General features: G+C 41.3%; 2 protein-coding genes across 2 annotated transcripts; one reads left to right on the forward strand and one right to left on the reverse strand.

The window, feature by feature from the left end:
• Positions 1 to 1,048: 1,048 nt before the first annotated feature.
• Positions 1,049 to 5,165, reverse strand: LOC120927814 (protein ALP1-like). The gene is made up of 3 exons (XM_040338733.1): positions 4,829 to 5,165; positions 4,643 to 4,744; positions 1,049 to 1,963 (listed from the first exon to the last, which is right to left on the reverse strand). The coding sequence occupies exons 1-3, from the start codon at positions 5,041 to 5,043 to the stop codon at positions 1,084 to 1,086; spliced, it is 1,197 nt and encodes a 398-aa protein (XP_040194667.1). The 5' UTR covers positions 5,044 to 5,165; the 3' UTR covers positions 1,049 to 1,083.
• Positions 1,926 to 3,280, forward strand: LOC120927815 (vacuolar protein sorting-associated protein 37C-like). The gene is made up of 2 exons (XM_040338734.1): positions 1,926 to 2,167; positions 2,244 to 3,280. Exons 1-2 carry the CDS (start codon positions 2,013 to 2,015, stop codon positions 3,259 to 3,261), a joined length of 1,173 nt encoding a protein of 390 aa, XP_040194668.1. The 5' UTR covers positions 1,926 to 2,012; the 3' UTR covers positions 3,262 to 3,280.
• Positions 5,166 to 26,478: the final 21,313 nt, after the last annotated feature.

A 26,478-nucleotide genomic window follows, 5' to 3' on the forward strand; every position in this document is an offset into this window, starting at 1 on the left:
TTTGTAAACCCATGGTTTTTGACTTTTATCTACAGGTAAGACTATTTTGTAGGTATATTCTCAAGACTGACATTATGGCGGACACATCGTACACTTTTGACACAATTTTTAACGCCTTTCACATTTTTTGCACTAATGTGACTGGGAGGGAATTGCTTAATACTAGGGGGGTGAGGAAGGGAATGTGTACTCAATATAGTGTTGTAACAGTGGAGGAAGGGGGTTGACTGGGGGAGGTGACAGACCTGTGTCACTATTTGCAAGAGACACAGATCGGTCTCCTCTCTCCCTCACATGACGTTGTCATTTTGTTAGCCGCCAATGAGAAATGATCTCATCTGTTTACATATGAGATCATCTCTAATTGGCCGCACAGATTTTCTATCAAACGGTCACTCAAATGTGTCTTTCACAGTGTTCTGTCATTTGATGTGTCAAAGGTACACGGCCAGCACAGAAGTTCCCCGCTGGGCGCTCAGGAGCGCGCGTGGTGAAAGAGGGAAGGGTCAGCCGTACAAATACGGACCACCACAGAAGTAGAAACACCCTGTGGCCGTATATGTGCTGATGGCCGTCTTGAAGTGGTTAAATAAAATATCTATTGCCACCACCTTTTGTAAGCACCTATGCTGCTGCACGAGTGCCAGATTTGGCCGTTTGCTAGCCTTTGTCCGGCCCTTTGGACACAACACCTTCCAATGTCATGACGCACTATCCCCCCCATTGACAACAACAATGGGGCACTGTACTGTAGTATTCACTGATAACAATGATGGTATACTATTCCACCTAGGAGGATTAGTATACCATCATTGTTATCAGTGAATAATACAGTACAGTGCCCCATTGGGGAGATACTCCCCTTCCTAGTAACCACCAACCCTAATGTTCCCACTGATGCAGGACCCGTGAGTTGTTCTTCCCATCCTGACACTCTGACCCCGAATTTGACATCATAGGGATAATGCACCAAAAGTTAAAAAAATATAAAAATAAAATAAACATGAGACTTCTTAATACATAAATCAAATATTTTTATTTTATCACAACAGCATATTCACAAAAAAATAATAATGTTAATAATTAAATAGAATCCAGCTGCCATGGTACCTGTCCTGCAGGAGACATGAAATATGCCGCATACTGATCGCGGACATATGAACCCTGCCTGTTCCCACGGACACCAGTCCACTGAGCTCTTTCCAGAGTCTCAGCAACCGGCTCTTCAAAATCAAAGCCATCGCGCTGCCTCACAAAGTTGTGCAAGGCACACGCAGCTTTGACAGCAGTGACGGCATTCTGCATGTTTAACACAATGGGAGTGTGCAGGAGCCGCCACTTATTGGCAAGTATACCAAAAGCGCATTCAACTACTCGCCGTGCTCTGGTTAGGCGGTAGTTGAATACGCTCCTCTCCTGTGTTAAACTATGACCCGAATAAGGCCGTAGGAGATTTGTCCCCAAAGAAAAGGCCTCATCACCCACAAATACACTGGGTAGGAGAGGGCCATTTGTGCCTGGTAGTGGACTGCATTCTGGTAGGTCAAGACCATCTGTTCGCAGCATTTGACCAAAGGAAGAGTTCCCAAAGATAGTTGAGTCCGCGCTGCTGCCATATGACCCAATGTCTATGTATGTAAAACAATAGTTTGCATCAGCCACAGCCATCAATACAAATGAGAAGTATTTCTTGTAGTTGAAGAATTCGCTTCCACTTGTCATGGGCTTCACAATCCTAATGTGCTTCCCATCTATTGCTCCGACACAATTGGGAAAGTTGCAGCGTTGCCAGAATACCTCCGCAATCTGTGCCCATTCCTGTGCAGTAGGTTTCTTGAAAACTACTTCATGGAGAACCTCCCATATAGCAGAGCAGGTGTCACGTATGATGTAACTCGCTGTAGACTTGCCTATACGGAAGGCATAATGTAGACTTCCTAGAGACTGTCCAGTCGATAAATACCTACAAAGACAATAATATATATTATTTTATTTTGTTTTTGACAGTTAAAATGATAAAAAATAAGTGGAAGAGTATTCGTGACGCCTATACACGCTATATGAGACTAATAAGGAATACCAGAAGTGGATCGTCGGCATGTGCCCCGAAGGAATATATCCATGCGAAGGAATTGGAATTCCTTAGACCTTCATTGACTTTGGCGAGGTAAACTATTATCTGTACTAAGGACAGTAAACGAAATTGGTATACGTAAGTTATAATAACTCATTTATATTTTCAGCACTGAAAACAGCTGGGAGGAAGCAGCTCCAACCGCCCCTGTCGGGATGGATAGCTGCAGCATAAATTCTGCCGATCAGGCACTGGCGGGTCTGGAGCCGGAAAGCCAGTTGGCCACTTCTTCACAATCAACGACGGCAACACCTGTGGGAGAGGAGGAGTCCACACCAAGGCCGTTACCGCGTGTAGCTGCGAGAGGGATCAGAAGGAAGGCTCCGGATCCAGACCCCAATGTGAAACTAATGTTAGAGATAATGGCAGACATGAAAGAGAGAATGGGTACTAACCGTTCATACGGACACATGTCTGCCAAATGTCTGGGGGAGCTGATGGACAGGGTTCCGAAAAGGCTACAAGCCGATATGTTGGCAGGTACCATACGGTACATTGCCACATTCATACCACCCGAGGAACCATACCAATCCCCAGAACCACCACCACCCTATGGTCCTTATGCTACCCACCCCCCGCAACATATGTCAGCACCACCACTTCCTCACTTCACAGCACCACCTTTTCCCAGCCACCTACCTCAACCCACACCACCTTACCCGACTCAGACGACAACACTTTCTACCCACCCTCATCTACCAACACCACCTTCTGCATACACTACTCATACTTCCACAACAGTTCCTGATTTTACGCACCTGCAGACGCAAACTTCTACCTACCCTCCTCAGACTACCCAAACACTTTCACCTTACACACACCCACAGACGACACCTTCTGCCTACCATCCTCCGACTTCCCAAACACTTCATCTGCCGACACAACCTCCTACTTATTACCCTTCTCGGACGACATCGACTTATTCTGATTACCCACACCTGCCTACACTCCCACCTTACAATCCCCAACCTACACCAACACCACCACCACCACCAGCAACACCACCTTCCCGTTGGACGCATGCTAGTACGTCTAGTTCCAAACGGTCACGTTTTGACCAATCAATACATGCTGGCATGTCAGTGGATGACACAGGGGAATCCCCTAAAAGTTTCCAAAATCTTTAATAAACTGTTCTATGAGCAACGTTTGCTTGATTTCTTTTTGTTGACAAAAATAAAAAAACACAAATTTGATGAATATAGTTTTTAATATTCTGTATAAAAAAATAAAAAAAATTGGACCTTCTAAAACGTGTGTTTTTTAATATTAGATGCATATACAAATATATTAGTATTGGGTAATGTATGCAATAGTGTTTGGTGCGTTTGGTGTCCGCCTATCATGGAGGCCCTCTCGTCCTCGGACGAGAGGGCCTCCGTGATGGACGAACACTGAACACAGTGCCTCATAGGACGCTGAATGTTCCGCCTATCACGGAACAGAAGATGTAGGAGGCACGGCTTTTGAAGAAACGTACGGCCACGATTCGCAAAGGTAAGGGCACGGTCTGATCATGTAAAGGGGCCGGTCTGGACATGCAATGGGGCAGGTCTGGCATGTAATGGGGCACAATATGGCATGTAATGGGACACAGTCTGTCATGTAATGGGGCTCAATCTGGCATGTAATGGGGCACAGTCTGGCATGTAATGGGGCAGGTCTGGCATGTAATGGGGCACAATCTGGCATGTAATGGGGCACAGTCTGGAATGTAATGGGGCTCAATCTGGCATGTAATGGGGCACAGTCTGGCATGTAATGGGGCACAGTCTGTCATGTAATGGGGCTCAATCTGGCATGTAATGGGGCACAGTCTGGCATGTAATGGGGCAGGTCTGGCATGTAATGGGGCACAATCTGGCATGTAATGGGGCACAGTCTGTCATGTAATGGGGCTCAATCTGGCATGTAATTGGGCACAGTCTGGCATGTAATGGGGCACAGTCTGGCATGTAATGGGGCTCAATCTGGCATGTAATGGGGCACAGTCTGGCATGTAATGGGGCAGGTCTGGCATGTAATGGGGCACAATCTGGCATGTAATGGGGCACAGTCTGTCATGTAATGGGGCTCAATCTGGCATGTAATGGGGCACAGTCTGGCATGTAATGGGGCACAGTCTGGCATGTAATGGGGCACAGTCTGGAATGTAATGGGGCACAGTCTGGAATGTAATGGGGCACAGTCTGGAATGTAATGGGGCACAGTCTGGCATGTAATGGGGCACAGTCTGGAATGTAATGGTGGCACCGTGAGGCGAGTCATGAATAGTTGGAAGGGGGTAGTCTTATACGGTGAGTATATCACAAAACCAACATTTTGGATGTAAAATTAGGGGGTCGTCTTACACACAGTGGTCTTATACCCCGGCAAATACGGTAGCTTTCTTTTGGGTTTTCTACATTTTTTTTTTTTTTTTTTTATGGGCACTAGAGCATCATTTTGGAAAATTTAAAAAAAAAAAAATATCAGCACAATAAATTTGACAAAGATTTTTAACCTTACCTCAGTGTGATGATAAGTCGCTCCACAGGGGGTATGGAATTGCGGAAAAAGGTGTCCATCCTCTGTAATCTACCGCTGAGCAGTTCAAGCAACTCATCGAAGCTGTTAATAAAAATAAATGGGGTTTTTAGTGGACATGGAAAGGTACAATGTCAAAAAGAATGAATACAGATACTTTTTACTAACCTTTTAATTGACATCCTGGTGTAGTCCAGAAATTTCTCCTCGTGCTCTCGGAGATCATTATAAAGGACCCAAAATTGGCCTGTCTCTTCCCGACCGGCAATAACAGGGTGGATCCAGTATCTCCGTGCCCTCTTCCTTCTCCTCTGTCCCTGGTATAGCATATACGAGGTGGCGGTGGCTGCTGCCAGCATACATGCCATCTCATCGTCGCTCATTTTCTCAGTGTGGAGTCGGAAGCACAATGATGACCCGGAAGAGGTATATTAACACAGGAAGAGGAAAAAAAAAATCCTAGGATAGCAACAAGTGATGTCAGGGATGATAATTTTTCCTATTGGATTATATGAAAAACGACAAGGTACAAAAACGTCGGAAGACGCTGTATGCAAACGCGCGCAAACGCGCGCAAACGCGCATATACGCGCGACAAAACGCCGAAAAAAACGCCGAAAAAAACGCCGCTATTGCCTACGCCTAGGTGTGAATGCAGCCTAATAGGGACAATATCAGCTGCAGGGAGACCATAGGTAATACTGGTAACTAATCTTGTGTCTATGTTATTTTTTGAGCACAGCTTCTCCTTACAACAGTCTGTGAGCAGACAAGCTACTATCATAGAGGAGACATGCAATGTCTCTTCTGCAGTAAAATACACTTACCTTCCTTGCTCGCAGTCTTCTGTGACATGTAAACTGAGCATGTGCACCTTAGCTTGTATTGCTAACATGGTCCCTGTGTGCCAACATTATGACTTCTGCACACGTGCAGGAGATGTGTCATCCTGTGCTGGCCAATAGAGATGCCAAAAGATTGGCACCCAGGGAGAAAATGCCAGCAGGGGACCTGGACCTTTTAGAAAGGTGGTATGGTGTCTTGAAAAAGTATTCCTACCCCTTAAAAAAGTTCATATAATTGTGAAGTGGAAGGAAAATGATAAATGGTGTTCAATTTTTTTTACAAATATATATCTGAAAAGTGTGGCGTTCATTTGTATTCAACCCCTTTACTCTGATACCCATAACTAAAAGCAAATGGAACCAATTGCCTTCAGAAGTCACCTAATTAGGAAATCTGTGTGTAATTTAATCTCAGTATAAATACAGCTGTTCTGTGAAGCCCTCGGAGGTTTGAAAGAGAACCATAGTGAACAAATAGCTTCATGAAGGCATAAAGGAATACACCAGACAGGTCAGGGATAAAGTAATGTTGTGGAGAAGTTCAGAGCAGGGTTAGGTTATAAGAAATATAATATCCCAAGCTTTGAACATCTCACGAAGCACTGTTTAATCCATCATCCGAAAATGGAAAGAGTATGGCACAACTGCAAACCTACCAAGACATGGCCGTCCACTTAAACTGACAGGCCGTGGAATGAGAGCATTAATCAGAGAAGCAGCCAAGAGGCCCCTGGTAACTCTGGAGGAGCTGAAGAGATCCACAGCTCAGGTGGGAGAATCTGTCCACAGGACAACTATTAGTCATGCACTCCACAAATCTGGCCTTTATGGAAGAGTGGCAAGAAGAAAGTCATTGTTGAAAGAAAGTCATAAGAAGTCCAGTTTGCAGTTTGCAAGAAGGCATGTGGGGGACACAGCAAACATGAGGAAGAAGGTGCTTTAGTCAAATGAGACCAAAATTTAAATATACATTTTTATTTTTTTTGGCCTAAATGAAAAACTAACACTGCACATCACCCTGAACACACCATCCCCACTGTGAAAAATGGTGGTGGTAGCATCATGTTGTGGGAATGCTTTTCTTCAGCAGGGACAGGGAAGCTGGTCAGAGTTGATGGGAAGATGGATGGAGCCAAATACAGGGCAATCTTAGAAGAAATCCTGATAAAGTCTGCAAAAGATTTGAGACTGGGGTGGAGGTTCACCTTCCAACAGGAAATGACCCTAAACATACAGCCAGATCTACAATGGGTTTAGAGCAAAGCATATTCATGTGTTAGAATGGGGCCCAGTCAAAGTCCAGACTTAAATCCAATTGAGAATCTATTGCACAACTTAAAAATTGCTGTTTGTCCAATCTGACAGAGCTTGAGCTATCTTGCAAATAAAAATGGGCAAAAATGTAATTTTCTAGATTTACAAAGCTGGTAGAGACATGCCCAGCTGTAAGTGCAGAGAAAGGTGGTTCTACAAAGTATTGAATACAATTGCATGCCACACTTTTCAGATATTTATTTGTAGAAAAAAAAGTGAAAACCATTTATAATTTCCCTTCAGTTTCACAATTATGTACCACTTTGTGTTGGTCTATCAAATAAAATCCCAATAAAATACATTTAAGTTTTTGGTTGTGACATGACAAAATGTGCACAATTTCAAGGGGTGTGAATACTTTTTTTCAAGGCACTGTAAGTATAGTGCCTTTAGTTCCACTTTAAGAACAGCTTCAGACATCAATTAAATCATTATGTAATCCCTTAGAACTTTACTTACAAAGACAAAGACATTATGCAGGTATAGAATGTATTTTGAAGTTCACTAAGCTAACTTGGAAATTAATCAGTCAGTCTAGCTGAGGCACCCATTCCCTCCTTCTTTTTACCCCTTTCTATCTTTATTTTTTAACTTTAAGGCTAGGTTCACACTGCTGCGAATTCAAAATCGCGGTAAAATCACGATTTTACCGTGATTTCGCGGCTGCAATTTGCCGCGATTTTGCAGCGATTTAAGAGACATCTGTGCAGGGTTCAATGTAAATCGCGGCCCGAAATCGCAAAAAGTAGTACAGGAACTACTTTTTGAAATCGGCGTCGCACCGATTAGGACGGTGCCATTGCCGACAATTGCCGGCAAATGCCGCCGATTTGAGATGCGATTTGACATGTGAAATCGCATCGCAAATCGTAACAAATCGTACCCAGTGTGAACCTGGGCTAACTCTTTACTCCAATTTACATATAAGGCAGCATTTTCCAATACAGTCCCAATAATCCCTTCACATCAGTGCTTGTCCCTATGTGGGGCAATTCCCCAAAGATACTAGTTTAGTAAGGCATCAATTGACCTATATGTATGTGAAGGTGAAACATCCTAATTCTATGAAAATTGTGTCTAGGAGAGGATCTGAACTGAGCTGTATTGCTAACAGCTAAGCCTACACTAAAATAAATGTCATGAAAATAGTCACTTTATATTCTACTTCTTAAGAAAAAAAATATTTAAATTTATATTGTTTACTATGGTATTTAAAGGGTAGTAAAAGAAAATCATTAGGTGATTACTCTGCCAAGTGCCTTTATCAACAAATGTGTCAACATCTTTCATGCTGGGTGGAAAATAAAAGGAATTTGGTTTGAAAGGTGCTACTAGTTGAGCAGCCAAAAAAAAAAGACTGGATTAGTTTGAATGAATCATTGTGACACCCACTGAAAAAGGACCCTTGCTTCATAACTATACAAAACACCTTCATTTGAAATCACAAAAAGCCCCGTATCTGCCTTATTCAAGCTAGACTTGTAGGTTGCTTGATTTTTTTTTCTGATTGTACCATAGAATTATGCATTACAAATTTATACTATTATCTTAAACCTAAGGTTATGCTTTTCATTTTTTATATTTGTTGATTTAGGTTGTGTATTATACACTTTTACCCCCAGGTGTTAGTATTTATTGGAAACATTATCGTTATCTTTGTTTGACAATCAACATATTTGTAATCTTAATAATTCTAGTAGAGTCTAATAGATCTAGGTGATATTACAAACCTTCTAATAAAAGTAGGATGCTAATAAATCTAGCTAATAATAATAATAATAATAATAATAATAATAATAATAATATGTAATATACAAATATTTTTGAAATATTTTTTTATATATCTTAGAGCACCTTTGACATCAGAATGATGAAGCAAATAATTAAAAAAATAAAGTAAAGTAAAGCAAGTACAATTATGCAAGTTATAAAACAATAAACTATGTTCAAAGTGATTCAATATATCGTATTTATAGATCTGAGGCTAACTGCTATCACTGCATTTAGTTTACTATTAAATCTAACACATCTTGTATCCATTTTATAAAAAAATAACATAAAACACTGTCGGGTTGATTTACTAAAACTATAAAGTGCAAAATCTGGTGCGGCTCTGCATAGAAACCAATCAGCTTCCATTTTTTTTTTTTGCCAAAGATTAATTGAATAGGCTGAAGTTACAACCTCATTGGCTACCGTGCACAGCTGCACCAGATTTTGCAATTTAGGACATAATATAAAAATGTATTTTAACATAATATTAAAATGACAAAGAGAACAAAAAAAAAGCATTGACATGCATTTATAATTACAGATACTAATTGAAACTACATTCCCACATTTTACATATTTACAGTATAAATAAAGAATTATATGTGGCACACTGCTTTTAAAATTTAGCAGAATATTCAGTAGAGATGCATCCTTGTGGTCAACACATTTCTCAATTTTGCTTTCTCAGGACACAAAGAGGAACAGTGCAGTGATAACTAAACAGAAGAAAGCATATACATTACCATGTGCACCAAATTAAAAATATACATTTATTTACATGATCCACACCTCAAATGCGTGTATATTTTTGACGTGCAGAGAACGCCTTGGGTTGGCACAGAGACATCAAGGAAGACCACCAAAGTTTGATCAACTTGTGTACAACCAGCTTGTCTGTTTTTTTTTTTTTTTTTGATCGATCAGTGCCGCCGGCTATACTGTAGTCGCCAACACTGATCATTGTTTTCTGATGGTGGGGAAGGCTCCCTACTGAATGCAAAGGTTCAGTGGGAAGGATTCTTCCATTCACATCATGTGTGGATAGGGAAATCGGATCGTTTTCTTTTTTTTTTTTTTAAACCCGCTGCTTGAACAGAAAAAACAAACAAACAAAAAACTATTGGCCAGCCTTATGCCGCATACACACGATCGGAAATTCCGACAAATAAAAAACCATGGATTTTTTTCCGACGAAATGTTGACTCAAACTTGTGTTGCATACACACGGTCACACAAAATTCCGACAGTCAAGAACGCGGTGACGTACAACACTACAACGAGCCGAGAAAAATTAAAGTGGATGTAAACCCAAAAAAATTTGATGGCACAATGTAGAGTATAAGATTCCCTATCATCTGTGCCCAGTCTTGCCACACAGAGTTAATCCAGCGCTGAGCAATCCTCTTTTAATGTTCAGTGAAAATTAACAGAATTCCAGATAAAAACTTGCCAAATTATAAAGTCCTTTTCTCTGTTCTTGCTTTGTGTTACAGGTTATTTACATATCTAGAGCTTGGACATGTTTATCATATGTTATGTTATGTTTATCATAATATGAGGTGATCCAAAGTTCATTGTATATTACCAGGATATGTTGGAAAATTTGAGAATCAGCTCTCAAATGTTTGCATTCGGAATATCCGACAGAAAAAGACTGATGGAGCCTACACACGGCCGGAATTTCAAACCAAAAGCTCACGTTTCTTGTCGGAATTACCGATCGTGTGTACGCGGCATTACTCCTTAGCATACAGCTGCCCAATATGAGAGCCTATACTGACCAATGAGGCTTTCATATTGCTATATAATGAACTTATGGGTCAGTTCCAGAGTAAGTGGAGTTTGGCTCCTAGGGTGCAGAAACTTTCTCACTCACTAAAAACCAGTTGAGAATTAACACCCCACCGTGTCAGCACTTTGAGTCACTGAACATCTGACAGGTCTACTTTAAACTTTTGCTGAATCAGGGGATAAGTCCGTAATGCTACAGTATATTGAACCCTACAGTTTACTCAGTAGGTTCAGTAGGTTAGATGAACTTTATCTTATACTTTGTTGTCTGGAGACGCTTTTCAACTGCACAATGCTTTCAAAAAATCCTTTATAAGCATTTACTTATATACATTTGCTTCAAATAATTTTGTATGGATTTTGTGGCTAACACTGAATAATACATGTAAGAATTAATAATGCAATACGCACAGCAGTGTTCAGAAAGACAAGCTTAAATGGATGCAAACACATAGCAACAGATCTAACAAATAGGATGTTGCCATACATTTCAGTGAAATATGGCCATAGTCTGCAAATATTGTAAATACAGAAATCTTAGGCTCCACTCTACTATGCTACTTCTGTGGCACACAGGCCATGGTATAGGTGTCAGACTCCTAGAGAGGTGTGAGACTTCTTGTTTCATTTCCACATTTCTCTCCTATATAATGTGTAGAAAACAAAAGTGGCCACAGCACAAACATTAAAGTGTAAGTAAACCCCCCTATAGTTTTCAGCCAAGGAAGCTGCCATCTTTGCCTCTGTTTAATCTACAACTGCCATGATGCTTCACATGTGATCAGTTATGACACCAGCCATTGGATGGTTTGACAGTTTGGTTGAGGCACAACCAATGGGAGTGTTACATTTCCGGCACGTGCCGCAAATGAAACTGTTTTATGGATGGGTTTACTTCCACTTTAATATTAGCATATATCATAAGAGTACTGGACTTGGAGCCTCTCTGTTACATCTTAACCACTTCAGCTCAGGAAGATTTTACCCCCTTCCGGACCAGAGCACTTTTTACAATTTGGCACTGCATTGCTTTAACAGACAATTGCGCGGTCATGCAATGCTGTAGCCAAACACGATTTACATCCTTTTATTTCCCACAAATAGAGATTTCTTTTTTTGCTGTATAAACAAAAAAGAGCAAAAATATTGAAAATAAATATATATTTTTTACTTTTTGCTATAATAAATATCCCCCAAGTTTAAGAGAAAAAAAAAAGAATCTTCATCAGTTTAGGCCAATATATATTCTTCTACATATTTTTTGGGGGGAAAAAAAACAATAAGCGTATATTGATTAGTTTGTGCAAAAGTTATAGCATCTGCAAACTATGGGAAAGATTTATGGCATTTTAATGGCATTTATTTTTTTACTAGTAATGGCAGTGATCTGCGATTTTTAGCAGTACTGAGATGGACAGATCGGACACGTTTGACACTTTTTTGGGACCAATGACAATTATACAGCGATCAGTGCTATAAAAATGCACTGATTACTGTGTAAATGTCACTGGCAGGGAAGGGGTTAACACTTGGGGGCAATCAAGGGGTTAACTGTGTGTTCCCTCAGTGTGTTCTAACTGTGTGGGGATAGAGTGATTAGGAGAGGAGACATATAGTTTTTCCTACTTAGTAGTATGGGATTTCGCACAGGGGAGCCATTCTGCCGCAGAATATCTGCGTGAGCCGGTCGGGAAACAGTTAACATTCCTTTCTGACCATGGATCCTTATTCCCAGATTTAAGGTTTGATGAGCGCAATGAGACTCTTTTTGTCTTGTTAGCCTCTCTCCTATATAAGCCTGAAAAACCTTTCATTTCTGCAGATTTTTATATAGATGAAGTATCAATATATTATGCTTGATAAAACTGCCATGCTTACAACAGTTCTAGGATTGGCTTGTGTGCATTATAGGGGTAACATTAAATCAATACAAAAACCTAGTTGTAAGATATTGCCGTTTAATAACATTTATGTAAGAAGCAAAGACTGATTTGGGGGGAATGGGACCTAAGTTAGGTATCAGCTTTAATTTATGCATTTCTGAGGTTTGCAATAGGCATGTTCATTGTCCAAAGTGGTTTAACTCTCCCCATTAAACACCCACTACCTACATGTTCCAGTTCCGCTATCCTCACTGCAGGAGAATGAGGGTTGTAATTAGGCCCCTTGGAATCCACCAGGCCCTAATATTCTAACTAGGGTGCCTGGTGGATGAACCAGCTCTCTGTTTCCAGGTCTCTGAGACTATAATGTATATTTTGCTGCTGTCAGCATTTTAAGAGCCCACCCCCAGAGCAAGGTGTCACACAGACACTCAGAGCCGAACCTGGGCAGGTGCCCAGGGTGCACCATGCCCAGGCACCGCAAGCTGCCACAAAGGGGGAGTGCTGAAGCTGGGGCAGACACTTACTGTTACATTCAGCAGCAGCGGCACCGCCCCGACTCCCTAGACTCTCTTATTACATTGTCTGCTGGCGTCTCTGCTGCCCGCTCCACTGATTTCTAGACTTGCTTGCCGCCTGGTGTCTAGCAACCAGTGACGTCACGTCATGAGGCCGAGGCAAGGCCCCAGCATTCAGAGAGGAGGAGGAACTTCAGAAAATGGCAGTTTGATCCTTCTATTAAGCTTCTGCATCAGGTTTCTCAAACCTTTGCATGTCTGTGCTTTTTGTGATAGTGACTAAGCCCCTCCCCTTCACAACATTGTCAAAAAGGGGCGGAGCATGGCTGACCTTAAAAAGATGCTCCCCCCCTAAAAAAAAGTTCTGCAGACGCCCGTACTTCTATACAATATAACTCTTGACATTTTTTCGGTAGCGAAAATATCTCTGATGGGTGGACAGACCTTTTAAAGCAGCAGTATCGAACCCAAAAACAAACATTTATTATATCACAGCTTACCATTTCTTATGCCGCGTACATACGATCGGGTTTTTGCCCGTCCAAATTCCATCGGATTTCCGAGAGAATTCCATCGGAGAAAAATAGAACCTGTTCTATATCTAAACTCCAATGTAATTCATCGGAATTTCCGATGGAAAAACTCTGATGGGGCTACACACGATCGGAATATCCGATGGAAAAAGCCTGTCTGACTTTTAACATCGGAAATTCTGATCGTGTGTACAAGGCATTAGATGTGATGGCTGCATTCATTTTCTTTTTTAGGCTTTCTTTCTTCTACCTTCATCTGGTGATCCAGCCAGTAAGTCTGTTGTTTTTCAAGAGAACATGCTCTCCAGCGAGTATATAGCCCTGTACACACGGGTCAGAATCTCGTCGGGAAAAAATCTTCGTTTTTTCTGATTAGATTCTTGGCAAGAATCTCTTGCCACCCGTGTGTACAGACACTCCTTTCAAAAGAACCGCGGTTATTTTGAAAGGCAAGAACGCTGTGACATCATTGCGTACGACGAGCATGCGCTTGTTACATTCGATGCCGTCGCCGCCATCTTGCTGCACCCTACCTATGCCTAGGAAGCTACTGCGCATGTGTCGAAGTCATTTCGAGCATGCGTGGGTTTCCACTGTGACAGGTAAGTAAACACACTCTCAGGTTTCTCGTCAGGAAAATACTGCCGAGGATCACGACGAGAAAATGTAGAGCATGTTCTCTATTTTTCTCGTCAAGATTCTGGGCAGTTTTCTTGACGAGCAAACCTGAAAGCCTCGTACACACGCTCCGTATACTCGGCAAGAAAGCTCTGCCAGCAGTTTTCTTGCTGGTTCTTGCCGAGTACACTGAGCGTGTGCACGAGGCTTAACAGTTACAGAGATGAGACAAACCATTTACTACTGACAAGGGTGCTTATAATGATCAGCTTTTATTCATTTAAGTCATTTATCGAAAAAGAAAACAGTTTGCTATAATCTATATACATAAAACTCAACGTGTGTGTATGTATGTATGTATGTATGTATGTATGTATGTTCCAGCATCACGTCCAAACGGCTAAAGATATTAACATGAAACTTGGCACACATGTTACTTATATGTCAGCAACAAACATAGGATAGGTGGTTTAACCCTTACCCACCCCCATTTGCCATGGTCGGGGTTTACCTTTAAAGTCCCATTCAACTCTATGGGAAATACATGTTACTTCATAACTTCCAAACGGCTGTACATATTTCGATAACACTTGGTCACGTTACTTATATGTCCACTTAAACTATAGGATAGTTAATTTATCCCTTAACTACCCCCATTTGTGAGGGTCGGGGTTTTTGTTTAAAGTCCCATGCAAATCAATGGGAAATGTATGTTCCCACATAACTTCTGTACGCCTGGAGATATTTCAATAATACCTGGTACACATATTACTTATATGCCAAATACAAATATATAACAGTTAAATTAACCCTTACCTACACCCTTATATAAAAGATGGGTATATTTATATTACTATGATTTTCCTCCCCAAAAGGTTAAGATAGGAAGACCGGGCAACGCCGGGTATTAAGCTAGTTGCTTATAAAGTATAAGTTGTAGTCGAGCTTCAATTTTTTTAGCACATTTAAATCTACTAGTACATCTAATGCCGCGTACACACGGTCGTTTTTTGTGATGAAAAAAAACGACATTTTTAAAAACGTCATTTAACTAGTAGCCGACCGCGCACCGTCATTATACGGCGGCAGGTCGGCTCTCCTGGGCGAGAGCCCGTAGCTATACGTCCTATCGTATAGCCGCCACTAGGGGGCCCGTGCGCGCCGCCGGAGGCGCGCGCGCGCGCTCCCCGCTCGCCCCCGACTCCCGTGCGTGTGCCCGGCGGGCGCGATCGCCGCCGGGCACACGCGATCGCTCGGTACAGAGCGGGGAACGGGAGCTGTGTGTGTAAACACACAGCTCTCGTTCCTGTCAGCAGGGGAAATGCTGATTTTCTGTTCATACACTGTATGAACAGAAGATCAGTGTTTCCCCTAGTGAGGCCACCCCCTCCCCACAGTAAGAACACACCCAGGCATACTTAACCCCTTCCCCGCCCCCTAGTGTTAACCCCTTCACTGCCAGTGGCATTTTTATAGTAATCTAATGCATTTTTATAGCACTGATCGCTATAAAAATGCCAATGGTCCCAAAAATGTGTCAAAAATGTCCGAAGTGTCCGCCATAATGTCGCAATACCGAAAAAAAAAAATCGCTGATCGCCGCCATTACTAGTAAAAAAAATATTAATAAAAATGCCATAAAAATACCCCCTATTTTGTAAACGCTATAACTTTTGCGCAAACCAATCAATAAACGCTTATTGCGATTTTTTTTACGAAAAATATGTAGAAGAATACGTATCGGCCTAAACTGAGGAAAAAAAATTTTTTTTTATATATTTTTGGGGGATATTTATTACAGCAAAAAGTAAAAAATATTCATTTTTTTCAAAATTGTCGCTCTATTTTTGTTTATAGCGCAAAAAATAAAAAACGCAGAGGTGATCAAATACCACCAAAAGAAAGCTCTATTTGTGGGAAAAAAAGGACGCCAATTTTGTTTGGGAGCCACGTCGCACGACCGCGCAATTGTCTGTTAAAGCGACGCAGTCCCGAATCGCAAAAAGTACTCTGGTCTTTAGGCAGCAATATGTTCCGGGGGGTAAGTGGTTAAAATGATTGTGTGTGGGCAAAACGTTGTTTTATGTCTTCTAAAAAACGACCAAAAAAAATTCAAACATGCTTCAATTTTTTATGTCGTTTTTCAAAATGTCGTTTTTTGTGTCATAAAAAATGACCGTGTGTGGGCTAAAACCACGTTTAAAACAACGTTTTTAAACCTGCGCATGCTCAGAAGCAAGTTATGACGCGAGCTTGAATGGAACAGAGTGCCGTCGTACGTGCTGTACGTAACTGCGCTTTGCTAGAGCATTTTGAAAAAACGATGGTGTGTAGGCAACGTCGTTTTTTAAAATTAAGTTTGAAAAACGTCAATTTTTTTCATGATAAAAAACAACGTTTTTTTCCAAGACAAACAAAAGACTGTGTGTAAGCGGCATAACACTCCCCTACCCTCAGACTGACAAAGCTGCTGTCTAAGGCTGCATTCACATCTATGCGACAACGGCGTACGGCGTACGCTGCGTATTTTGCCGCGAGTGTGAAACTTTTTTATTTTTTTTGACAAAGCATTCCCATTGCTGTCAATGGGCGAACGCCAATGTCGCCTGAAAAAAAGGGTCCGGGACTTTTTTTCAGGCGACAGGCGTTCGGCCTCTATGAAATGTGAACCATCTCCATAGACAGCAATGGGAATTCTCCCCTCTAGCGGCAGAAGCGTCCGGCGTCGGGCGTTTTGTCGCATAGATGTGAATGGAGCCTCAATGTGTCCCCTGTGCTCTTTAATCCGGAGTTGTGTCTCACTAACACAGGAGGTGTTTTACTGGCCAGATTACCAGGTGAAAACCAAGGGAAAACAAGAAAACGAATGCAGCCACCACATCTAATGATTGGTAAACTGCAATATATTAAATGTTTTGGTTTGGGGGTTTAACACAGCTATCCAGATAGCAAAAAAAAAAATGTATTATATAAAAAGTTTAGGTATACTCATAGAAGGGGTTTCTAGCTAAAAGTATTAATGTTATATAATGTCATATACACATTTTCCTATACCATGTGTCCTATGTAACCTTGAAAATAGCACTGCTACTGATTTCAAATATGAATATTTATGGTATAGATCATGAATATTCCGAAAACAGTTGGGAAGCAAATTCAATTTACAGAGATATAAATTCTGTACTATTAATAAATAAAGAGGAAGGAATATACATTTCTTTGAACCAGAACTCATTCACATTTCGCTTATGGGAATAATCTGCATTAATGTTCAGGTCAAATCAATGGTCATACTTATATTGATAAACAAGATCCAAGCAGAAGCTTTATGACAAGTGAAAGTTTGAAGAAAACTAAATGCTGTAAATCAGGCATGACAATGTGCCTCAGTTAAACAGAAAGTGGGGTTACGGTAAACCCCATTTTCTATTCTTATTATATTATATTTGCCTTAAACCACTAAAAACACATTTTATGGAATACAGCGCCTTAGGAAGGTTATATGCCACTGTTCTGAGATACTGAAAAACTTCCAATATACAGTAAAACCTTAATCTTAACCACTTCAGCCCCAGAAGATTTCACCCCCTTCCTGACCAGAGCACTTTTTGCGATACGGCACTGCGTCGCTTTAACTGACAATTGCGCATTCGTGCGACATTGCACCCAAACAAAATAGTTTTTTTTCCCACAAATAGAGCTTTCTGTTGGTGGTATTTGATCACCTGTGCCGTTTTTTTTTTTGCTCTATAAACAAAAAAAGGAGCGACAATTTTGAAAAAAAATGCAATATTTTTAACTTTTTGCTATAATAAATATCCCCCAAAAATATATAAAAAAATAATTTCTTTCTCAGTTTAGGCCGATAAGTATTCTTCTACATATTTTTGGTAAACAAAATTGCAATAAGCGTATATTGATTGGTTTGCGCAAAAGTTATAGCGTCTACAAAATAGGGGATAGATTTATGGCATATTTTTTTCACTAGTAATGGCGGTGATCTGCGATTTTTATCATGACTGCGGCATTATAGCGGACACATCGGACACTTTTGACACGATTTTGGGGCAATTTTAATTCATGCAGCGATCAGTGCTATAAAAATGCACCGATTACTGTGTAAATGACACTGGCAGGGAAGGGGTTAAACACTAGGGGGCGATCGAGGGGTTAAGTGTGTCCTAGGGAGTGATTCTAACTGTGGGGGGATGGGCTACCACTGACATGACAGTGATCACTGCTCCCGATGACAGGGAACAGCAGATCACTGTCATGTCACTAGGCAGAACAGAGAAATGCCTTGTTTACATAGGCATCTCCCCATTCTGCCTCTTGGTCTCATGATCGCGGGCCGCCGGCGAACATCAAGTTTGCAGGACCACACTTGTGCGGCAAATTCAAAGGGATGTATCTGTACGCCCATTTGCCTGCTTTGCCATTCTGCCGACGTGTGTGCGGCAGTCGGAAAGTGGTTAATCCCCCCCAGCTCTACAGGATTATACTTACTATTAAAGCTAAGATCAGGTGGAAGCGATCTCTATATATATATGTGTAGATGGGCGTCAATGCTTAAAAGTATACATATGTAAACCCTAACTAGGAACTTGTTTTATTTATTCCTTTTTTGTTAAATATACCACTAAAAGTGATTTGTTACATCTGTTTCATACGTGCAAAAAAAATCTATTGATCTTGACAGAATTCAAGTGCTGTCCTACGTCCTTTACGTTCCACAGTGTCATCCTAAACACTGTTATCAGGAAGCCTTTTAGGAATACAGAACACTTCACCTTATTTTATGGAGATGAGGAGAGCAGAAAGTGTTCTGTAGTCCTAATGCACTTTCTTTCCTAGAGTTACAGAGCTGCTTCTCCATAGATTTGGTAAAGTGAGTAAACACTGGGGTAGATTCAAGTAGCACACTACTACGGCGGCGCAGCGTACCGTTTTTACGCTACGCCTCCGTAAATTACTTGAGCTACGCTTCATTCACAAAGCATTTGCTCCGTAATTAGGCTACAGTCGGCGTATCGAGCTTTCTGAATACAGAAAGTCGATACGCCGGCGCTACTTAGCAATTACGCTGCGTATCTATGCTGAATCCACCCCATTGATATTCTAGAACAAGAAGTGTGTCAATCCAATGATATGGGTCCTTGTCGCTCTTTTTTTGTTTATAGCACAAAAAATAAAAAACGCAGAGATGATCAAATACCACCAAAAGAAAGCTCTATTTGTGGAAAAAAAAAGGACGTCAATTTTGTTTGGGTACAGCGTGGCACGACCGCGCAATTGTCAGTTAAATTGACGCAGTGTCATATCACAAAAAATGGCCCGGTCATTGAGCAGCCAAATCTTCCAGGGCTGAAGTGGTTAAATAAAGGGCAAAACATGCAGTTGCTCATAGTTAGAGGCAGAGTAGAGTAGAGGCACTATGCATACATGCTGACAAAATAAGATTAATTGTATAACTATAGGAAAAAAATATTCAGTGGTCAGATGATTTTCAAATGTTTGCTGTTTTTTGTTAATTCTAATGCCGCGTACAGATGGTCATTTTTTGTGATGAAATAAAATGACATTTTTAAAAATGTCATTTAAAATGATGGTGTGTGGGCAAAATGTCATTTTATGTCTTCTGAAAAATGACAAAAAAAAAATCGAACATGCTCAAATTTTTTATGTCATTTTTTAAAATGTAATTTTTTGTGTCATAAAAAATGATCGTGTGTGGGCAAAAATGACGTTTTAAACCCGCACATGCCCAGAAGCAAGTTTTGAGACGGGAGGTAAAACTACCATTCATAATGGAGTAAGCACATTCATCACACTGTGAGGCCTCGTACACACGGCCGAGGAACTCGACGTGCCAAACACATCGAGTTCCTCGGCCAGTTCAGCACTGAAGCCGCCGAGGAGCTCGGCGGGGCGAGAGCTCCCATAGAACAACGAGGAAATAGAGAACATGTTCTCTATTTCCTCGCCGAGCTCCTCGTCGGCTTCCTCGGCCGAAAGTGTACACACGGCCGGGTTTCTCGGCAGAATTCAGCCAGAAACTCGGTCGGAAGCTGAATTCTGCCGAGGAAACTGGTCGTGTGTACGAGGCCTAAGGCCTCGTACACACGGCCGAGGAACTCGACGTGCCAAACACATCCAGTTCCTCGGCCAGTTCAGCACTGAAGCCGCCGAGGAGCTCGGCGGGACGAGAGCTCCCATAGAACAACGAGGAAATAGAGAACATGTTCTCTATTTCCTCGTCGGCTTCCTCGGCCGAAAGTGTACACACGACCAGTTTCCTCGGCAGAATATAGCCAGAAACTCGGTCGGAAGCTGAATTCTGCCGAGGAAACTGGTCGTGTGTACGGGGCCTATCAGACAAAAAAGCATGAAACGTCTTTTACTAACAAGTAACCAGCTAAAAGCAGCCTCAGGGCGAATAGAACTTCCCCTTTAGAGTGCCGTCACTTTGTTCATCATTTTTCAAAACGATGGTGTGTATGCTACATCGTTTTTGAAAATGAAGTTTCAAAAATGTCGTTTTTTTTCATCACATAAAACGTCATTTTTTTTTCATCACAAAAAAATGACCGTCTGTACGCGGCATAAGGATGAGCCACGAAATAGAAAACCCGGTACCATATTGCATAGTCCAAGAATGACATTAATCATGAATCCCAGCACCTAGATTTTAGGATTTACATTTGAATTCAGACTAAGCTGTCCAGCAAAATGACAGGGGCAGGAACAAACTATAACATTTTTGAAAGAAGATTTAATCCATGCAAATTAAAGGTGACAATTGTAAGCACCCCTGTCAGTTTTCTAGTTTGTCCCAGGCCCTGTTACTGTCACTTTTGCTGTACTGCTTGGTCTTGATATAAATATAGAGAAATATAAAGCAATGTTAAATAAAAAAGAAATCCATATACTGAATACTGTCATTTTGTGTATTACTCTAAAACAGTACCTAGAATTTTTTTTTTTTTTAGAGCTGTTTTTAGTAGTTGGTAGGAGATTAAATTCTCATGTTTTTAATTCAAGCATAAAGCCCTGTACACACGATCGGTTTATCTGATGAAAACGGACTGATGGACCATTTTCATCGTGTGTGGGCCCCATCGGTTTGTTTTCCATCGGTGAAAAAAAATAGAACATGTTTTAAAATGTTCCTATGGATAAAAAAACGATAGAAAAAAACGATCGTCTGTGTGGAAATTCATCGGAGAAAAATCCATGCATGCTCAGAATCAAGTCGACGCATGCTCGGAAGCATTGAACTTAATTTTTCTCAGCACGTCGTTGTGTTTTACGTCACCGCGTTGGACACGATCGGATTTTTGACTGATGGTGTGTAGGCAAGACTGATGAAAGTCAGCTTCATCGGATATCCGACGAAAAAAATCCATCGGATTAGATTCCATCAGATATCCGATCGTGTGTACAGGGCATAACAGTTGAATCAAGTAATTTGCAGCGGTTTACCCATCTCTGTTTGTGTAGCAATGGTTAGCCTGGTGAAAGCTGATTTCTGATTGGTTGCCTGGGATTACTGCAGACCTTTGCTGATTGCAATGCAAAGTTTATTTTGTACTGGTGTTGTTTGAAACATTTTATATGCTAAGCATAAGCTATATGCACTTACAGTTTATCTCCACACTTTATCTATATTGCATAAAACCCTGTTACTGCAGAGTATAAAATGAGACTTTTGAAACACAGATAAGGTTAAAGTAATGTAAAATACATCAAATCTACAAAATCCAAACACAGATTGCAAAGTTTACATTATTTTAAATGTTATGAGGTCAAGAACTGGGCTTGTCTTAAGATATCATTTAAATTCCTGTGGTTGGCCTTGTCTAATATATATATATATATATATATATATATATATATTACTGGCCCGGATTCAGATAGATTGTATCTATCGGCGGGCGTAACGTATCTCAGATACGTTACGCCGCCGTAACTTAGGGCGCACGTTCTGTATTCAGAAAGAACTTGCGCCCTAAGTTAAGGCAGCGTAGCGTATGTGGTCTGGCGTAAGCCCGCGGAATTCAAATTCTCCATGCAGTGGGCGTGTTGTATGGTAATGAAGGCTGACCCCGTGTAAATGACGTTTTTGGCTAACGGTGCATGTGCCGTCCGTGAACGTATCCCAGTGCGCATGCTCCAAATTAACCCGCAAAAAGCCAATGCTTTCGACGTGAGTGTAAATTACGCCCAGCCCTATTCGCGAACGACTTACGCAAACGACGTAATCAACGGAAAATTCGGCGCTGGCCCGACGTCCATACTTAACATAGGAAACGCCTCATATAGCAGGGGTAACTTTACGCCGGAAAAAGCCTAACGTAAACAACGTAAAAAAATGCGCCGGGCGGACGTACGTTTCTGAATCGGCGTATCTACCTAATTTGCATATTCCTTGCGTAAATCTACGGAAGCGCCACCTAGCGGCCAGTGTAAATATGCAGCCTAAGATACGACGGTGTAAGAGACTTATGCCGGTCGGATCTTAGGGAAATCTATGCGTAACTGATTCTATGAATCAGGCGCATAGATATGACCCCGCACACTCAGAGTTACGACGACGTATCCGGAGATACGCTGTCGTAACTTCTATCTGAATCCGGGCCAATAGTATATATCTATATATATAAAACTCAACGTGTGTGTGTGTATGTATGTATGTTCCAGCATCACGTCCAAACGGCTAAAGATATTAACATGAAACTTGGCACACATGTTACTTATATGTCGGCAACAAACATAGGATAGGTGGTTTAACCCTTACCCACCCCCATTTGCCATGGTCGGGGTTTTTCTTTAAAGTCCCATTCAACTCTATGGGAAATACATGTTACTTCATAACTTCCAAACGGCTGTAGATATTTCGATAACACTTGGTCACATGTTACTTATATGTCCACTTAACCACTTGCCGTCGCCGCACCGTCATTATACGTCCACAAGGTGGCTCTCCTAGGCGAGACCACGTAAATGGACGTCCTGCCTTTTAGCCGCCACTAGGGGCGCACGTGCGCCGCCGGAGGCGCGCGCGCGCGCCCCCCGCTCGCCCCCGACTCCTGTGCGTGTGCCCGGCGGGCGCGATCGCCGCCGGGCACACGCGATCGCTCGGTACAGAGCGGGGAACGGGAGCTGTGTGTGTAAACACACAGCTCTCGTTCCTGTCAGCAGGGGAAATGCTGATTTTCTGTTCATACACTGTATGAACAGAAGATCAGTGTTTGCCCTAGTGAGGCCACCCCCCCCCCCCCACAGTAAGAACACACCCAGGCATACTTAACCCCTTCCCCGCCCCCTAGTGTTAACCCCTTCACTGCCAGTGGCATTTTTATAGTAATCTAATGCATTTTTATAGCACTGATCACTATAAAAATGCCAATGGTGCCAAAAATGTGTCAAAAATGTCCGAAGTGTCCGCCATAATGTCGCAATACCGAAAAAAAAATCGCTGATCGCCGCCATTACTAGTAAAAAAAAATATTAATAAAAATGCCATAAAAATACCCCCTATTTTGTAAACGCTATAACTTTTGCGCAAACCAATCAATAAACGCTTATTGCGATTTTTTTTTACGAAAAATATGTAGAAGAATACGTATCGGCCTAAACTGAGGAAAAAAAATTTTTTTTTATATCTTTTTGGGGGATATTTATTACAGCAAAAAGTAAAAAATATTCATTTTTTTCAAAATTGTCGTTCAATTTTTGTTTATAGCGCAAAAAATAAAAAACGCAGAGGTGATCAAATACCACCAAAAGAAAGCTCTATTTGTGGGGAAAAAAGGACGCCAATTTTGTTTGGGAGCCACGTCGCACGACCGCACAATTGTCTGTTAAAGCGACGCAGTCCCGAATCGCAAAAAGTACTCTGGTCTTTGGGCAGCAATATGGTCCGGGGGGTAAGTGGTTAAACTATAGGATAGTTAATTTATCCCTTAACTACCCCCATTTGTGAGGGTCGGGGTTTTTGTTTAAAGTCCCATGCAAATGAATGGGAAATGTATGTTCCCACATAACTTCTGTACGCCTGGAGATATTTCAATAATACCTGGTACACATATTACTTATATGCCAAATAAAAATATATGACAGTTAAATTAACCCTTACCTACACCCTTATATAAAAGATGGGTATATTTATATTACTATGATTTTCCTCCCCAAAAGGTTAAGATAGGAAGACCGGGCAACGCCGGGTATTCAGCTAGTATATATTATATATATATATATATATATATATATATATAGATAGATAGATAGATAGATAGATACAGTGGGGTATATCTATAGATATATATCTATATATATAAATATATATAAATATAGAGATACATATCTATATATATATATAAATATAGATATTTTAAAATTATTTATACATACTGTATATACTATGTGTGTGTATATATATATATATATATATATATATATATATATACACACACACACACAGTATATACAGTATGTATAAATATTTTTAAGATGTGTAAATTGATATATCAAACTAACAAGCACTATGCAGTGTATTTTATATCACATTTAAACCTGGCAATGCTAAAACATTGGTCAGTCATTTCTTTCAAGGCGTGTAGGTAAAAATAAAAATAAAAAAAACCTTAAAAGTCAAGCTAAATTACAATTACCAGCTGCAACAGCTGAGAATCTAGGCCTAGCCTAAGCCACTTTCATTGCAGTACATGGCTAAAATGAAGAAGGGGGAGGAAAGCGAGGAACCACTCAAGCATGCCTAACCTGAGAGGACAGTTCAGGCTTATTATAGAGCCATCACTGATAATAAAATCTGAATCAAACTGCCGACTGAAATCCACTTGAGAATTTCTGCCTCTTTAATATTTAAAGTTATGGAAGCACTTGACACAGAGGTAGATCAAATATCACTAGTTTGCGTGCAAATACTTACTTAAGCAGTACAGTGTGCCCAAAACCGTGCAAGAAAATTCAGGTGAGAGCCGTGTAAAGACAGCTAATTACGCTGTTCCATTACCGCTTTCTAACTGTCACCATTGGTCCTAAGTGGTCATGGCTGATTAATTTCAATTAGTTTTTGCAGGCCCAGGGTTATAACAAATTTATGTTTTGACTGCAGGAAACTGGTACCAATCACGGAACAACCAAAACATCAAAACAAAAGGGAGTGTGGCTGTTAACATGCAGACTACCTAAATCCCAGAGCAGAATGCACAGCTTAGTTCAGTTCAGTGGATACACGGATACGTAGCGCTGCACACCAGCTAGCAGCTTTTAATGTTTTCCTTGTCGTTCCATGTTAAAGGGGGTTTAAATGTGCCTTGGTGACCACTTTTTTTTTCTAAAAATAGTCATATCTTGTCACTTCAGCATGGTGTTAGGATTTTTTCTCTGGGGGATAAAGGGAGATACGTTTTTTTTTCCCCTAGTAATAAGCAAGCAATAATATGTATACTGGGAATAATGTACTACCTACGCAGTTTTTTTTTACTCCCTTACACCAAAGGCAACATACATGATGATGCCCTGATTCCAACTCTGCCCCTTTCACAACTGCATAGGATACATTACTCATGCAGGGACAGAGCAGTAATGCCCTTTACACACGGTCGGAATTTCGAATGTAAAAAGTCCGCTTTTCATCGAGTATTCCGACCGTGTGTATACCCCATCAGACTTTTTCCGTTCGAAATTCCGACGGACTTAGATAGAGAACATGTTCTCTATTTTTCAGCCGGAAAAAAATCCTATCGGAAAATCCGTTCATCTGTATGGAATGGGAAATGGGAAAAAAACAACGCATGCTCGGAAACAATTTTTTTTTTTAACATTTTGAAAACCACTTATCATTTACCACTTTTTTTTGTAGTGTATTTTGTGCGTGTACTCGAGAGAGGAGCCGGACTGCAGGAGTTGGGAGTAGGCAGGCCTCCCCCAGAGGCAATCTGCCATCTTTCTCCATGCCCCGGGTGGCAATGGCGGGTGCGTGAGGGGGTCCTTCCACACAGCCCGCCCTACCTGCTCCGCTTTGAAGCCCAACGGGGCAGAGGGACTCCCTATAAGGGAGTGAGAGGATCTAGCCCGCTCAACCAGCCCCGTTAGTCCTTCGCCTCTCTTTTTAGAGACCGCGTGGTCAAAGTGCATGCATGTTAACCCAATTTCGAGTGCATGTAAGTGTGGTGGTTTTTGTGGGAGGGGGGTACTAAGCGCAGGCTTACCTCGCATAGCACACCCACCGGGAGAAGGGCTGAGACCACCAAACTCAATTCACATGTAGCCAAGACCAGGATCCGAACCCCTAGCTGCAGAGGTGAATGGCTTGTCAGCGCAGTGCCAATCGCGTTGAGCCACCGCAGCTCCCTACTCGGAAAGAATTTGACGCATGCTCGAAAGCATTGAACTTCATTTTTCTCGGCTTGTCATAGTGTTGGACGTCACCACGTTCTTGACGGTCGGAATTTGGTGTGAACGTGTGTATGCAAGCCAAGCTTGAGTGGAATTCCGTCCAGCTTTTTTCAAATGGAA

This window comes from Rana temporaria, chromosome 2 (genome assembly GCF_905171775.1).
Source record: "Rana temporaria chromosome 2, aRanTem1.1, whole genome shotgun sequence".
Taxonomy (NCBI): domain Eukaryota; kingdom Metazoa; phylum Chordata; class Amphibia; order Anura; family Ranidae; genus Rana; species Rana temporaria.

What these genes read in the sequence shown, in the direction of transcription:
- LOC120927815 (XM_040338734.1), top strand. Translation starts at nt 2,013, where the DNA reads ATGATAAAAAATAAGTGGAAGAGTATTCGTGACGCCTATACACGCTAT. An exon ending in CCTTCATTGACTTTGGCGAG is followed by an intron (nt 2,168 to 2,243) that starts GTAAACTATTAT and finishes TTATATTTTCAG; the next exon opens with CACTGAAAACAGCTGGGAGG.
- LOC120927814 (XM_040338733.1), bottom strand. Translation starts at nt 5,043, where the DNA reads ATGAGCGACGATGAGATGGCATGTATGCTGGCAGCAGCCACCGCCACC. An exon ending in ACCAGGATGTCAATTAAAAG is followed by an intron (nt 4,745 to 4,828) that starts GTTAGTAAAAAG and finishes TTTTATTAACAG; the next exon opens with CTTCGATGAGTTGCTTGAAC. An exon ending in CGACTTATCATCACACTGAG is followed by an intron (nt 1,964 to 4,642) that starts GTAAGGTTAAAA and finishes TTGTCTTTGTAG; the next exon opens with GTATTTATCGACTGGACAGT.